Consider the following 12,931-nt stretch of genomic DNA (forward strand, 5'->3'; position numbering starts at 1 on the left):
TTTCTGTAGATAAATTACAACACCATTATCTAAAGGGGGTGAATCCTCACTGCAGAAATAATAAATAGTGGGGAGAGATGTGATTGTATGTTTGTTTGTACAGTTATGGCTGTAATGTTATTATTTTGTGTTCTCACTAAACACCCACATTTGTATTTGTGTGGGAAATTTTTTTAGGCTATGTTTGCTGTTTGTATTTCATTGAACTTTAGGCCCATACAAAGACAAATCACACAACATAGAATTCCAAATAACCTTAGGCAAAAATACACGAAATAAAAGTCAAGTGAAAATAGTTATAAATGACTTTATCAATTATGAGTAGCTAAACATTATCGACTTTTGGACACTGATGCGCAGGAGAACCCCTAGCTGTCAATCAAGCAGGCGCGGTGAACGGATTATGACGCTCAAGCGTTCCAAATGACGCAACAATACAGCTCCAGACCAGAGAAAGTTAATGCCGAGGATATTATTCGGTTCAACACTAAAACTGAGGTTTGACACGTGTGATTTGAGGTGAGTCAAATATTTACAAAAGTTTACAATACATTAACCATCCGCTTCGTTATTTCTGTTGCTATCAATCACTCCATCTGTATCTACTCTTCTGTCTGTCTGTCGGACTATCTGAATTGTCTGTGTACTGTCTAGCCAGCATATGCCAGAACGGTTCTTTCACATAGGCTCATATTCACAAAGTCTCATAGAAGGAGTGCTGATCAATAATCAGTTTGGTCTTTTAAATTAAACTGAATACGTTTTGATGGACAGGAGGCGACCTGATCCTAGATCAGCACTCCTACCCTGAAACACTTTGTGAACACAATCCAGGTGTACTGTGATTATGAAGTTGTGATGAGGTATTATTATATTAGTTGTGCTGATGCAATGCATGATGGGTTGTAGGCTAGAGCTTGAGGACTCAACTCTGAAGACTGTTTCTGAATTCACTGACCTGGTGAGTAAATGTTGTGTACAATGGCACCATCTAGTGACAGAAACATAGAAACACACATTGTTGCTGAACGAAGGCATCTCTTTATTTTCCAGAAATAAAACTTGTAGACCTTTCCTGCAGTCTCTGACGAGATGGACACCTCTTCTTCTTCTGGACGATCTCCGTCTCCTACTGGGACTGTCTTCTTACCCCCTCCTATCATGTGGAACAGTCTGTAAGTCATTCATCACATAACCTAGCTCTGGTACAGGGCATTATGTGCGGCTTGCTGAAGGAAGGCTCAGTGTCTGCAAGCTGTACGTAACGTCCTGGACCAGAGTGACACATTACCCACCTCTGGCCATCATGGACAGTCAACTCATCACATTCACGTACTGTAAGTCACAGTTGTGTGATTTGTGTTATTAAAGTATTAATTGATTATTATTAAAGTATTAAAGTATTATTAATTGAGCAGAAGTTAAATTATTATTTTAATATTGTAGTAAATTGTCTGAGTTCACTTCCTAAATAATGTGTTGACATTCCTTTGCTCCCAGCTACAAGCAGGCAGAGATGGAGGTTTACTTCCCGAGAGAAGAGAAGAAGACCTGTACAGAGAAGGAAGCCCACATGCTTGAGTTGATGGGGAAGGATCGAACGATCCGAAATCAGAAGAAGGAGATGGGCAGACTTCAAGTGTGCCTCTGGGAGGAGGAAAAGAAGAAGAGGAATGGTGGAACAGAGAAGGACAAGATCATTGAACAATTAGAGTCTGAGACAGACCATCTCCGAGCCCTTTTAAAAGATGAAAGGAGGAGAAGAAGAGTAGAAAGGGGTATCATGAAAGAGTGGAAGGCTGAGATCCTGAGACTGAGGGAGGCAGAGAGCCAGAGGGAGGCAGAGAGCCAGAGGGAGGCAGAGAGCCAGAGGGAGGAAGAGAGCCAGAGAGAGGCAGAGAGAGAGAGAGATGCAGAGAGAGAGAGAGAGGCAGAGAGACAGAGAGAAGCAGAGAGACAGAGAGAAGCAGAGAGACAGAGGGAGGCAGAGAGACAGAGGGAGGCAGAGAGACAGAGAGAAGCAGAGAGACAGAGGGAAGCAGAGAGAGCCACAGAAGCAATGGAGTACCAGAGAAAACTGCAGGAGATCCACAGACTCAAACAACTGCTGGATCTACTGATGGTGGACCTACAACTGGCCCACGTAAGACATGTCATTGTTATTATTAAAAGGCAGTGTATATTTACCCAGCTGAAAATGAATAGTGGCAGACAGCGGTACGCTAACCCAATGTTAACTTTTATTCCTTTCCTTAACCCTTACCTTAACCTCACTGAAACTATACCTAACCTTTACCTTAACCCAACCCTAGGTCCTGAACCTAACCTTCATTTATCTCAACCCCTATGCCTTTCTTCTGCCGGTTGAATATCCACTTCCTTATTAACGTCATTACTGTTGTTGTTGTTGATAACTGTATCTGTGCAGGTTGTAAATAGTTGCATTAGTGAAGCATCATTTGTAGGAGTAATTTCTACAAGCATAAACATCAGAGGCAACATTGTTGTAACATCACACAAATTGTAACAGGAATTTCTCAAACCCCTAACTGAATGTGCAAGAAGGTTGTGTGTTTGTATTTGTACACATTTTGGACATAATTGATTCCATAAAATGTCTCATAATTTTTTCAAACCATGTCAATACATTAATTGACAATGAATTGTCCAGATGAATTGATCAACATGACCCTGCTATTGATGTTGTCCAGTGTTTGATTCAATTACCTAGCTCTAGGTTGTATTTCTGTGTATCATTCTCTGCAAATCCTTTGAAAGTATGTCTTGTTAATAGATTATCACTAATTTAACCTTTTAAAATGAAGCAAGAGATTGAGAGATTGAGGCTATGGCAGAAAGTCATGGAGGATCAGCGACCAAGACTGGCCTGGAACAACAAACCTATTGAAACAGGAAGAGAGAGGGAAAGAGAGAGGGAAAAAGAGAGAGAAAGGGAGATGGAAAGGAAGAGAAAAGCAGAATTGGAAAGACAAGAAATGAAGAAGAAAGTGGAACAGGCAGAAGAAACGATAAAATCGTTAGAACGAGAGATTGAGAGATTAAAAGAGATTGAGAAGGAAATCATATTTGAAAGAGAAAGAGACATGCGTATTGCAGAGAATGAGAAAGTCAAACTGGTCAACGAAAAGGTAAAAGAGTTAGAGAGAGAGGTTGAGAGACTGAAAGAAGATATGACAACAAAAGAGATTCAATACAAAATCAAATTTGAAAGAGCGAAAGAAGCGTTTAGAAGACAGAATGAGAGAGTGAAACAGGTTAACCAAAATGTACTAGTGTTAGACAGAGAGGTTGTGAGAATGAAAGAAGAGATTAGATTGAAAGACGAGACTGAACCAGAGAGAACATTTGATAGAGACAGAGAGAGAGAAAATGATTGGAGACGAAGTGAAGAGGAGTTGAAAAATAGAGTGGAGAGAGAGATGGAGATGGAGACAGCCCTCATCAATGACAAAAATACGTCTGAATTGGAGGAAGTCTTCAAGAAAATCAAGGAACAGCAGATAGAATTAGAAAATATGGAAACAGACAAATATAAATGGAAACAGAACCAAATGGACATGGAGGAGAAGATGGAGGGTGAGCACAACAAACAGAAAGAGGTAGAAAGAAAGAGAATGGAGAAAATACCAAAACAGAGACAAGAAGAAGATGAGAAGAAGAAGGAGATGGAGAGAGAAGAAGAAGAGGAGAGACGCAAACAGAAGCACATAGAGATGGAAGAGGAAGAAAGAGAGAGGGAGAAAGAGAGACAGAGACAGATCAAAAGGAAGAGAATGGAGAAGAGACAGAAAATTATGGAAAGAGAAGAAGAGAGACAGAGAGAGATTGAAAGAGAGATTGAAGAAGAAAGATGTAAACAGAAGCAAATAGAGATGGAAGAGGAAGAACGAGAAAGGGAGAAAGAGAGACAGAGAGAGATCAAAAGGAAGAGAATGGAGAAGAGACAGAAAATGATGGAAAGAGAAGAAGAGAGACAGAGAGAGATTGAAAGAGAGATTGAAGAAGAAAGATGTAAACAGAAGCAAATAGAGATGGAAGAGGAAGAAAGAGAGAGGGAGAAAGAGAGACAGAGAGAGATTGAAAGAGAGCACGAAGAAGAAAGATGTAAACAGAAGCAAATAGAGATGGAAGAGGAAGAACGAGAGAGGGAGAAAGAGAGACAGAGAGAGATCAAAAGAAAGATAATGGAAAAGAGACAAAAACATATCGAAAGAGAAGAAGAGAGACAGAAAGAGATTGAAAGAGAGCACGAAGAAGAAAGATGTAAACAGAAGAAAATAGAGATGGAAGAGAAAGAAAGAGAAGAAGAGAGACAGAGAGAGATTGAAAGAGAGCACGAAGAAGAAAGATGTAAACAGAAGCAAATAGAGATGGAAGAGGAAGAACGAGAGAGGGAGAAGAGACAGAGAGAGATCAAAAGAAAGATCATGGAAAAGAGACAAAAACATATCGAAAGAGAAGAAGAGAGACAGAAAGAGATTGAAAGAGAGCACGAAGAAGAAAGATGTAAACAGAAGCAAATAGAGATGGAAGAGGAAGAACGAGAGAGGGAGAAGAGACAGAGAGAGATCAAAAGAAAGATAATGGAAAAGAGACAAAAACATATCAAAAGAGAAGAAGAGAGACAGAAAGAGATTGAAAGAGAGAATGAAGAACAACTATTTAAACAGAAGCAAATAGAGATGGAAGAGGAAGAAAGAGAAGAAGAGAGACAGAGAGAGATCAAAAGAGAGAATGATGAAGAAATGTGTAAACAGAAGCAAAAAGAGATGGAAGAGGAAGTACAAGAGAAGGAGAAAGAGAGACAGAGAGAGATCAAAAGAAAGATCATGGAAAAGAGACAAAAACATATCGGAAGAGAAGAAGAGAGACAGAAAGAGATTGAAAGAGAGAATGAAGAAGAAATATGTAAACAGAAGAAAATAGAGATGGAAGAGAAAGAAAGAGAAGAAGAGAGACAGAAAGAGATTGAAAGAGAGAATGAAGAACAACTATTTAAACAGAAGCAAATAGAGATGGAAGAGGAAGAAAGAGAAGAAGAGAGACAGAGAGAGATCAAAAGAGAGAATGATGAAGAAAGATGTCAACATAAGCAAATAGAGATGGAAGAGGAAGAAAGAGAAGAAGAGAGACAGAGAGCGATCGAAGAGAAAGAGAGACAGAGAGAGATGGGAGAGAAAGAAAGACGACAACAACAAGAGGAGAGAAAGATCATGTTTGAGAGAGATCAAGAAGAAGAAAATATATGGAAACAGAAGCAAATTGACATGGAGGAGGGAAGAGAGAGGGAGAACAAGAGACAGAGAGAGATAGAAGAGATACACAGACGACAACAACAAGAGGAGAGACAGAAACAAAAGGAGAAGGAGAAAGAAAGGGAGAAAGACAATGACAATCAGAGAGAGATGGAATTAAAAGATCAGCAACAGAAAGAGATGGAGAAAGAAAAGATGATTATGAGAGAAAGGGAGGAAGCAGGAAGAAGAAAGGAAGGGCAGACAAATATTTTTGGGGAAATTGAGGGACAGAATGAACTGGAGATAGAACAGGAGAGAGAGATGGAAGAAAAGCAGGAAGTGATTAAGGAAGCAGAGGAAGAGTACAGGGAAAGAGAAGAGAGAGGAAAGGAAGTAAGCATGAAGAAACATGTAGTAGTTAATGTTAAAGCAAAAGCACGGGAAGTCTTCAATAGGCGTAAAGAGAGGAGGTTAGAAGTGTTGAAGGGGGAACGAGAACACATAGAAAGAGGACAACAAATCAGGAGGGAGAAGGAGGAAAGACGGCTGGAGATGGAAAGAAAACAGGAGAGGGCAAGACAACAAGAGGAGCAGGATAAAAAACGAGAGATTGAAATTGCTAGACAGAAAGAAATGTTGAGACTAAGAGAGGAGGAGAGGCAGAGAGAGGAAGAGAGAGAGGAGGAGAGAAAGAAAGCCATTAAATGCCTTTTATCTTTAATCAGAGAGAGAGAAGAAATAATACAGGCAAAAAAAAGAGAGGAGATGGTGGAAGAGGAAAGAAGGGAGATCCTTGAGTACAAGAGGGGTGAGTTAGAGGAGGAGGAAAAAGAAGATGACAAGGAGGACATTCTCCCACCCGATAAAAGTATCCGAAGGAGAGCCGTGGGCTGGGTGAATAAAAAATGGGAGAAGAGGAACCTCAGAAAGATAGAGAGAACGTATCAGAGAGAGGCTGAGGAGGGCCATAAGATCGTCCACATAGGTAAGACCTGTTTTCCCTCTACTTATGACATCATCCTCTTTAGTCTCCTCTACACACATAAGTTCCACACCAGTCATCATGTTGCATCATTGTTTCAATATAAAACTACTGTCCAAAGAATATGTTAGCTGACATGGCTCATTGAGTGACTGACTGACATAACAAGAAAAATACTGCTGATAACAACCACGTTTTTAAATGGTACCTTGTGTCATCTACTAGTCTAACTCTCAAGACTAAGTAGAGACCCAGAAAGAGTTCCTAAAAACACACACACAAAAACGTGTTTTGGGGGGATCCGGGGGCTACTAGTGGCCATGGGGCCCTAAGTGATCACATATGCCCTGGCACTATACAAAGAATAGGTGCCATTCTGGACTCATGTTCAACTTAGGGCCAGGTCAATTCAGGATGGGAATTATTGCACTTTATTGACAAATTCCATGCCGTGCTCAACTGAAAAGAGTAAAGAATCATTGAGATCCAATTGTGTTTTCTATTCTTCATTCCCTGTGTCCATTACATTTAAGTTGATATCAGATCCACTAAGATGAATGTGAACTCTACTTCTTCTCCCCTCCCAGCCATCCCTGGACACACAAGGCTAACATCCACCATGACCCGGGCAGAGAGAGAGAGGGAGAAGAGGAAGGAGCTGCTGAAGGCTGAGGAGAGAAGGAAGAAGATGGAGGATTTCAATAAGCAGTGGAGAGAGCGGTCCCTGCTTAAAAAACAGACTCATCAACAACTGAAGGAGGAGAGGGAGAGGATGAAGGAAAACTACCTGGAGCAGATGAATCTGGAGGCTGATGCTCAAATCAACAACCGGTGTCTAACCACCCAACACAGCCACGATTACAACCACGGTCAGGAGTTGCCCTGGGTCGCCACAGGCCAACAAGTAAGCCAAGAGCCCACTGGATCTGCTGATGGCCACCAGGAAAGGCCAAGGAGGCAACAGGCATGGGCAGAGAACCAGGAGGGGAGTTCAGAGAACCAGCAGGAGGGGCCAGAGAACCATCAGGGGGGGCCAGACAGCCAGCAGCTAGAAGCTCCAGAAGAGGTTGAAACATCAGAGCGAATATCCAAGACAAAGAAAAAGCCAAGCATCTGGAAGAAAATTAGGATGAGGTAAAGAATGTTTAAATATCTATTCATGTTTTACACTGGTAATATACATGTCATCACTTTAAAAAGTGACATTATCCAAATGTGAGGGTTTAGTGTACATGCAACACACATGTAAATATATAGATACTTACCTGTCTCTGTGATGTCTTACAGCCTTCCTGACGTGCTGTCTGCCTAGAGCTGGAACTCGATGAAGCCACAGTTCCACTGAGGTTACGTTGGTAATTAAAAGTGTCGCCCAATAATTCCTCCTCCTCTTTAAGTCATCGAGCCACATTTCTTCCTCAAAACATTATAGTCTCCTCAAGCCAGCAAGTATCCTCTTTATCAGGCAACAAACCATCGAAGGTCAGTGACCCTCCTCCCAAGAACAGAGACTCATCTGTATCCTAGTTAAATTCATCTCTGCTTACCACCTCTACAGTCCTAGAAAATATCCCAAAAATGGAAATGGTTTCAACAGAAGTCCTCCCCTCAGACCAGTGGCTCCACAGACCAGAGTTTCTCATCTTTATTCAAGTTGAATGCAACTCTGATCATTTCCACCACCTCTCCTGTTAAGGGGAGGTGCTGAAAAGGAGGTCTGGGAGGAGGTCTGCAGGTAGCCTGGACCGGACCGGTAGCAGCTAAGTTGCTGGCTCCATCCCCGGGCAGAGCTGCTCAAGTCAGGCCAGTGATGTTTGATGATGTCATTTTTGTTTGCAAAGTTTTACTCTTTAATAAAAGCATTTATTAAAAAAGCAATATTGTTGTTACGGTGTGGATTGTTTTGTTATTTATTAGAATTGAAACATCCAGTAGTCATGGTAGATGTTAGACTTTCAATGAGACACCTAACATTCCATCAGTTTGATACAATGTGTGACATGTTATATTAGAGAGGAGTCCTCTATACACATCTATTTTAGACCATAGGAGAAATATCAGATTGAAATAGCTTCTCTAAGAATCTGAGGAGAGAGCAACAGTAGACGCATTGTTAGCTCTCCCACCTCCAGTTCAGTACTCGGGTCATTCCACCAATTGAGTACCTTTTGGGGGGTGTAACTTTATATTTCACCTAATTCTAACATTCTGTCATAAAGAGCACATGTTCAACTTAATATAAAACATGTTTTCCATCTCAAAGTAACAAATACATACTATAGTAAGTGCCTATTAAGTGCCAAATAAAGTGACAGGGTTGACTGTAACAGAGTTGACTATTTCATCTAGAATCAACCATAGATCCCCATGTGACAGGGGGAATGGAATGCAAGCTTACCAAACACATGTAAATAGTTTAAACATTTCTAGACTGTCTATCTATAGGTAACAGGGTTGATATGTTATAATTAAAAGATTAGTTCACCGTTTTTATTGGTGAATCAAAATTGGTTGATTCAATCATACATTGTTTTACAGAGGTGAAGTTAGCTTTATATTAAAGATTCAGACTTTGCTCTTCAATAATACCTCAAATAAAAAATATTTATATATATCAATGTAATATTCTAACTCGTCTGATGATAGTGAATAAGTTAAACCCCTTGTTTTTACCATTCGGTGTCATATTCACTTTTAGGAGGTGAAATGTAGCTAAAAATGTGCCATCCTCTGCTCAGAGGGTTAAGGGACCGTCTTAAAACTGCATCGCATACAATTGCCTCTAAATGAAAAATATCAAAAACTTCTCAACTACATGACAGAGATCTCAAACAAATTTGACACTGTTAAGAGACCTCTTGAATGCAATTAGTTACATATTTTTACTTCTGTAAAATCTACAAAATGTTAAATAAATCACTTTACAATAAAAACATCAATATCTTCCCCTCCATATAACTTTCATGAATACAACCAACTGTTATTGGTTCAGGGACCTCATGCCTCCAATCAATAGCAATAACTTTTGTATTTTTTGACTTTGGTGATATTCTACCAACTTAAATTGACTTTATATTAAAAATACTTTCTTAAAACGTCTATAACATATCCGTTATTTTACCAGGTAAATTGACTGAGAATACGTTCTCATTTGCAGTAATGACCTGGGGAATAGTTACAGGGGAGAGGAGGGGATGAATGAGCCAATTGTAAACTGGGGATTATTAAGTGACTGAGATGGTTTGAGGGCCAGATTGGGAATTTAGCCAGGAAACCGGGGTTAACACCTTTACTCTTACGATCAGTGTCATGGGATCTTTAATGACCTCAGAGAGTCAGGACACCCGTTTAACATCCCAGCCAAAAGACAACACCTTACACAGGGCAGTGTCCCCAATCACTGCCCTGGGGTATTGGGATATTTTTTTCCTATTTTAAGAAAGAGTGCCTCCTACTGGCCCTCCAACAGCATCTGGTCTCCCATCCAGGGACTGCCCTAGACCAACCCTGCTTAACTTCAGAAGTAAGCCAGCAGTGGTATGCAGGGTGGTATGCTGCTGGCTAGAAACTATTACTGCTGGCTAGAAACTATCATTGGTTCAGGAACCTTATCCCACTAATAAACGTCAATTACTTTCTGTATTTTTTTTTAACTTTATATTTTTTTAATGAATTTGAATGGACTTTACCTGAAAAATGTTTCCCTAAAACTTCAGTAGCTTCCACTTTTATGAAAACAACAAACTGATATTGGTTCACAGACCTCTTCCCTCCAATCCACGGTAATTACGTTTGGACATGTCAAATTGAAAACATTATTGGTGTTGTTGAATTAGGTTTTCATAATAGCAAGCTAGGACTGATGGTTTGGTAATCTAAACTAGCAAGTATGTTGGTTTGTTACCAAGGCAACTACTGTAGCTATCTAGTAAACTTGCTAGCTACTTCAATGGATGTTGAACACATTTCTACCGGCAAATGTGTTAAATTATAGCCATGGTATAAAAGGAATAATCAACTCAGGGCTTTTTGGTTCTCTGGAAAATAATGCAAGTCCATGGAAGGTCAGTTCCACAGTGTTCATTATTTACCATAGAACTCATAGTCCCTCGTTGATTATCCCTTACATCACTTTATGAGCTGGATTTGCCTTTCTTTGCAACAGTGGAAGCTGCTGAGGAGACGACGGCTCATAATAATGGTTGGAATGGAGTCAATGGAGTGGTATCAACCACATCAAATATGTCAATTGACTTCATTCCAGACATTATTATGAGTTGTCTTCCCCTCAGCAGCCTCCACTGCTTTGCAATTAGTTTGTTCGTTTTCAGTTGTTAGCATTTAGCTAACAACGCCTATGTGAATTTGCTATCAGTTTGTGCTAATTTGTTAGCATTCTGGTAATAGAGGGCAATAGGTTTTTCTTGTGTTTTTAGCACCCCCTCATGTGTTATGCCGGTAATACTGTAAACCCCGGTATGAGAGAAGGATGGTATGACAATATGAAAATCTGGATACTGCCCAAGCCTAATCACCACAACTACCTACCACAACTAGCTATCACAACTACCACACCTACTTATCCCAACTACCACAACTACCATGCCTATGTACCACAACCACCACACCAACCTACCAAAACAACACAACCACCACACATATCATCACCACAACTACAAAACCTACCATCACCTAACCTAACTAACACAACCACCACACATATGTACCACAACGACCACACCTACCTACCAAAACTGCCACACCTACCTAACACAACTACCACACCTACCTACCACAACTACCACATCGACCTACCACAACTATCACACCTACCATCAACACACCTACAATCCACAAATACCACACCTACCACAACTATCACTTCTACTATCATCAAACCTACCACACCTACCATCACCTCACCTACCAAACCTACCTACCACAACTACCTACCCAAACTACCACACCTATCATCACCATACCTACCATATCTATCATCACCACACCGACCAAATGTACCTACTACAACTACCACCACACCAACCATCACCATGGATATCCTGCTTCATTCAATGATTACGGTATTGTAGAAGGTAGATACAGGAGTAGCCTATAGTCTACAATAATAACGTCATTGGATGTACTATAGTATCATTTATTTAATTGATGAATGAAATTGTAAATAGGCTCCTTCATTCAGTGAATACTGGATGTCTTTCTATCTCTGGGAGTATGTTAATGAAGGCTTTTCAGCTGTTGAACTATGGCAATGTCCAACAAATGTCTAAATCTTTCTTTCTTTTAGTCAACAAGTGATGAGCCAGATCAACCAATCAACGTCACTGCAGCTGTTCTACCCACCACCCCCACTGCTCTTCCTCCACCACCAACCTCATCCTCTTCTCCTGTTCAACTCATTTGTCGCCCCACTAGAAAGGACTAGTGCATACAGTTGATGTCGGAAGTTTACATACACTTAGGTTGGAGTCATTAAAACTCATTTTTCAACCACTCCACAAATTACTTGTTAACAAACTATAGTTTTGGTAAGTTGTTTAGGACATCTACTTTGTGCATGAAACAAGTTATTTTTCCCCAATTAATGTACTGACAGATAATTTCACTTATGATTAACTGTATCACAATTTCAGTGGGTCAGAAGTTTACATAAACTAAGTTGAATGTGCATTTAAACAGATTGGAAAATTCCAGAGAATGATGTCATGGCTTTAGAAGCTTCTGATAGGCTAATTGACATAATTTGAGGCAATTGGATGTTTACCTGTGGCTGTATTTCAAGGCCTACCTTAAAACTCAGTGCCTCTTTGCTTGACATCATGGGAAAATTGAAAGAAATCAGCCAAGACCTCAGGAAAAAAAATTGTAGACCCCCACAAGTCTGGTTCATCGTTGGGAGCAAGTTCCAAACCCCTGAAGGTACCACATTCATCTGTACAAACAATAGTATGTAAGTATAAACACCATGGGACCACGCAGCTGTCATACCACTCAGGAAGGAGATGTGCTCTGTCTCCTAGAGATGAACGTACTTTGGTGCAAAAAGTGCAAATCAATCCCAGAACAACAGCAAAGGACCTTGTGAAGTAGCTGGAGGAAACAGGTACAAAAATATCTTTATCCACAGTAAACGAGTCCTATATCGACATAACCTGAAAGGCCGCTCGGCAAGGAAGAAGCCACTGCTCCAAAACCACCATAGAAAAGCCAGACTACAGTTTGCAACTGCACATGGGGACAAAGATTGTACTTTTTGAAGAAATGTCCTCTGGTCTAATGAAACAAAAATAGAACTCTTTGGCCATAATGACCATCGTTATGTTTGGAGGAAAAAAGGGAAAGGCTTGCAAGCTGAAGAACACCATCCCAACCGCGAAGCACAGGGGTGGCAGCATCATGTTGTGGGGGTGCTTTGCTGCAGAAGGGACTGGTGCATTTCACAAAATAGATGGAATCATGAGGCAGGGAAATTTATATGGATATATTGAAGCAACATCTCAAGGCATCAGTCAGGAAGTTAAAGCTTAGTCACAAATGGGTCTTCCAATTGGACAATGACACCAAGCATACTTCCAAAGTTGTGGCTAAATGGCTTAAGGATAACAAAGTCAAGGTATTGGAGTGGCCATCACAAAGCCCTGACCTCAATCCTTTAGAACATTTGTGGGCAGAA

General features: G+C 40.4%; 1 protein-coding gene across 1 annotated transcript; it reads left to right on the plus strand.

Moving 5' to 3' along the window:
• Window positions 1–4,766: 4,766 nt before the first annotated feature.
• LOC118964793 (trichohyalin-like) lies at window positions 4,767–11,711 on the plus strand. Its single transcript, XM_036979158.1, has 4 exons — window positions 4,767–4,802; window positions 5,562–6,243; window positions 6,828–7,374; window positions 11,546–11,711. Exons 1-4 carry the CDS (start codon window positions 4,767–4,769, stop codon window positions 11,694–11,696), a joined length of 1,416 nt encoding a protein of 471 aa, XP_036835053.1. The 3' UTR covers window positions 11,697–11,711.
• Window positions 11,712–12,931: the final 1,220 nt, after the last annotated feature.

The sequence above is a fragment of the Oncorhynchus mykiss genome, chromosome 6 (assembly GCF_013265735.2).
Source record: "Oncorhynchus mykiss isolate Arlee chromosome 6, USDA_OmykA_1.1, whole genome shotgun sequence".
Classification (NCBI taxonomy): Eukaryota; Metazoa; Chordata; class Actinopteri; order Salmoniformes; family Salmonidae; genus Oncorhynchus; species Oncorhynchus mykiss.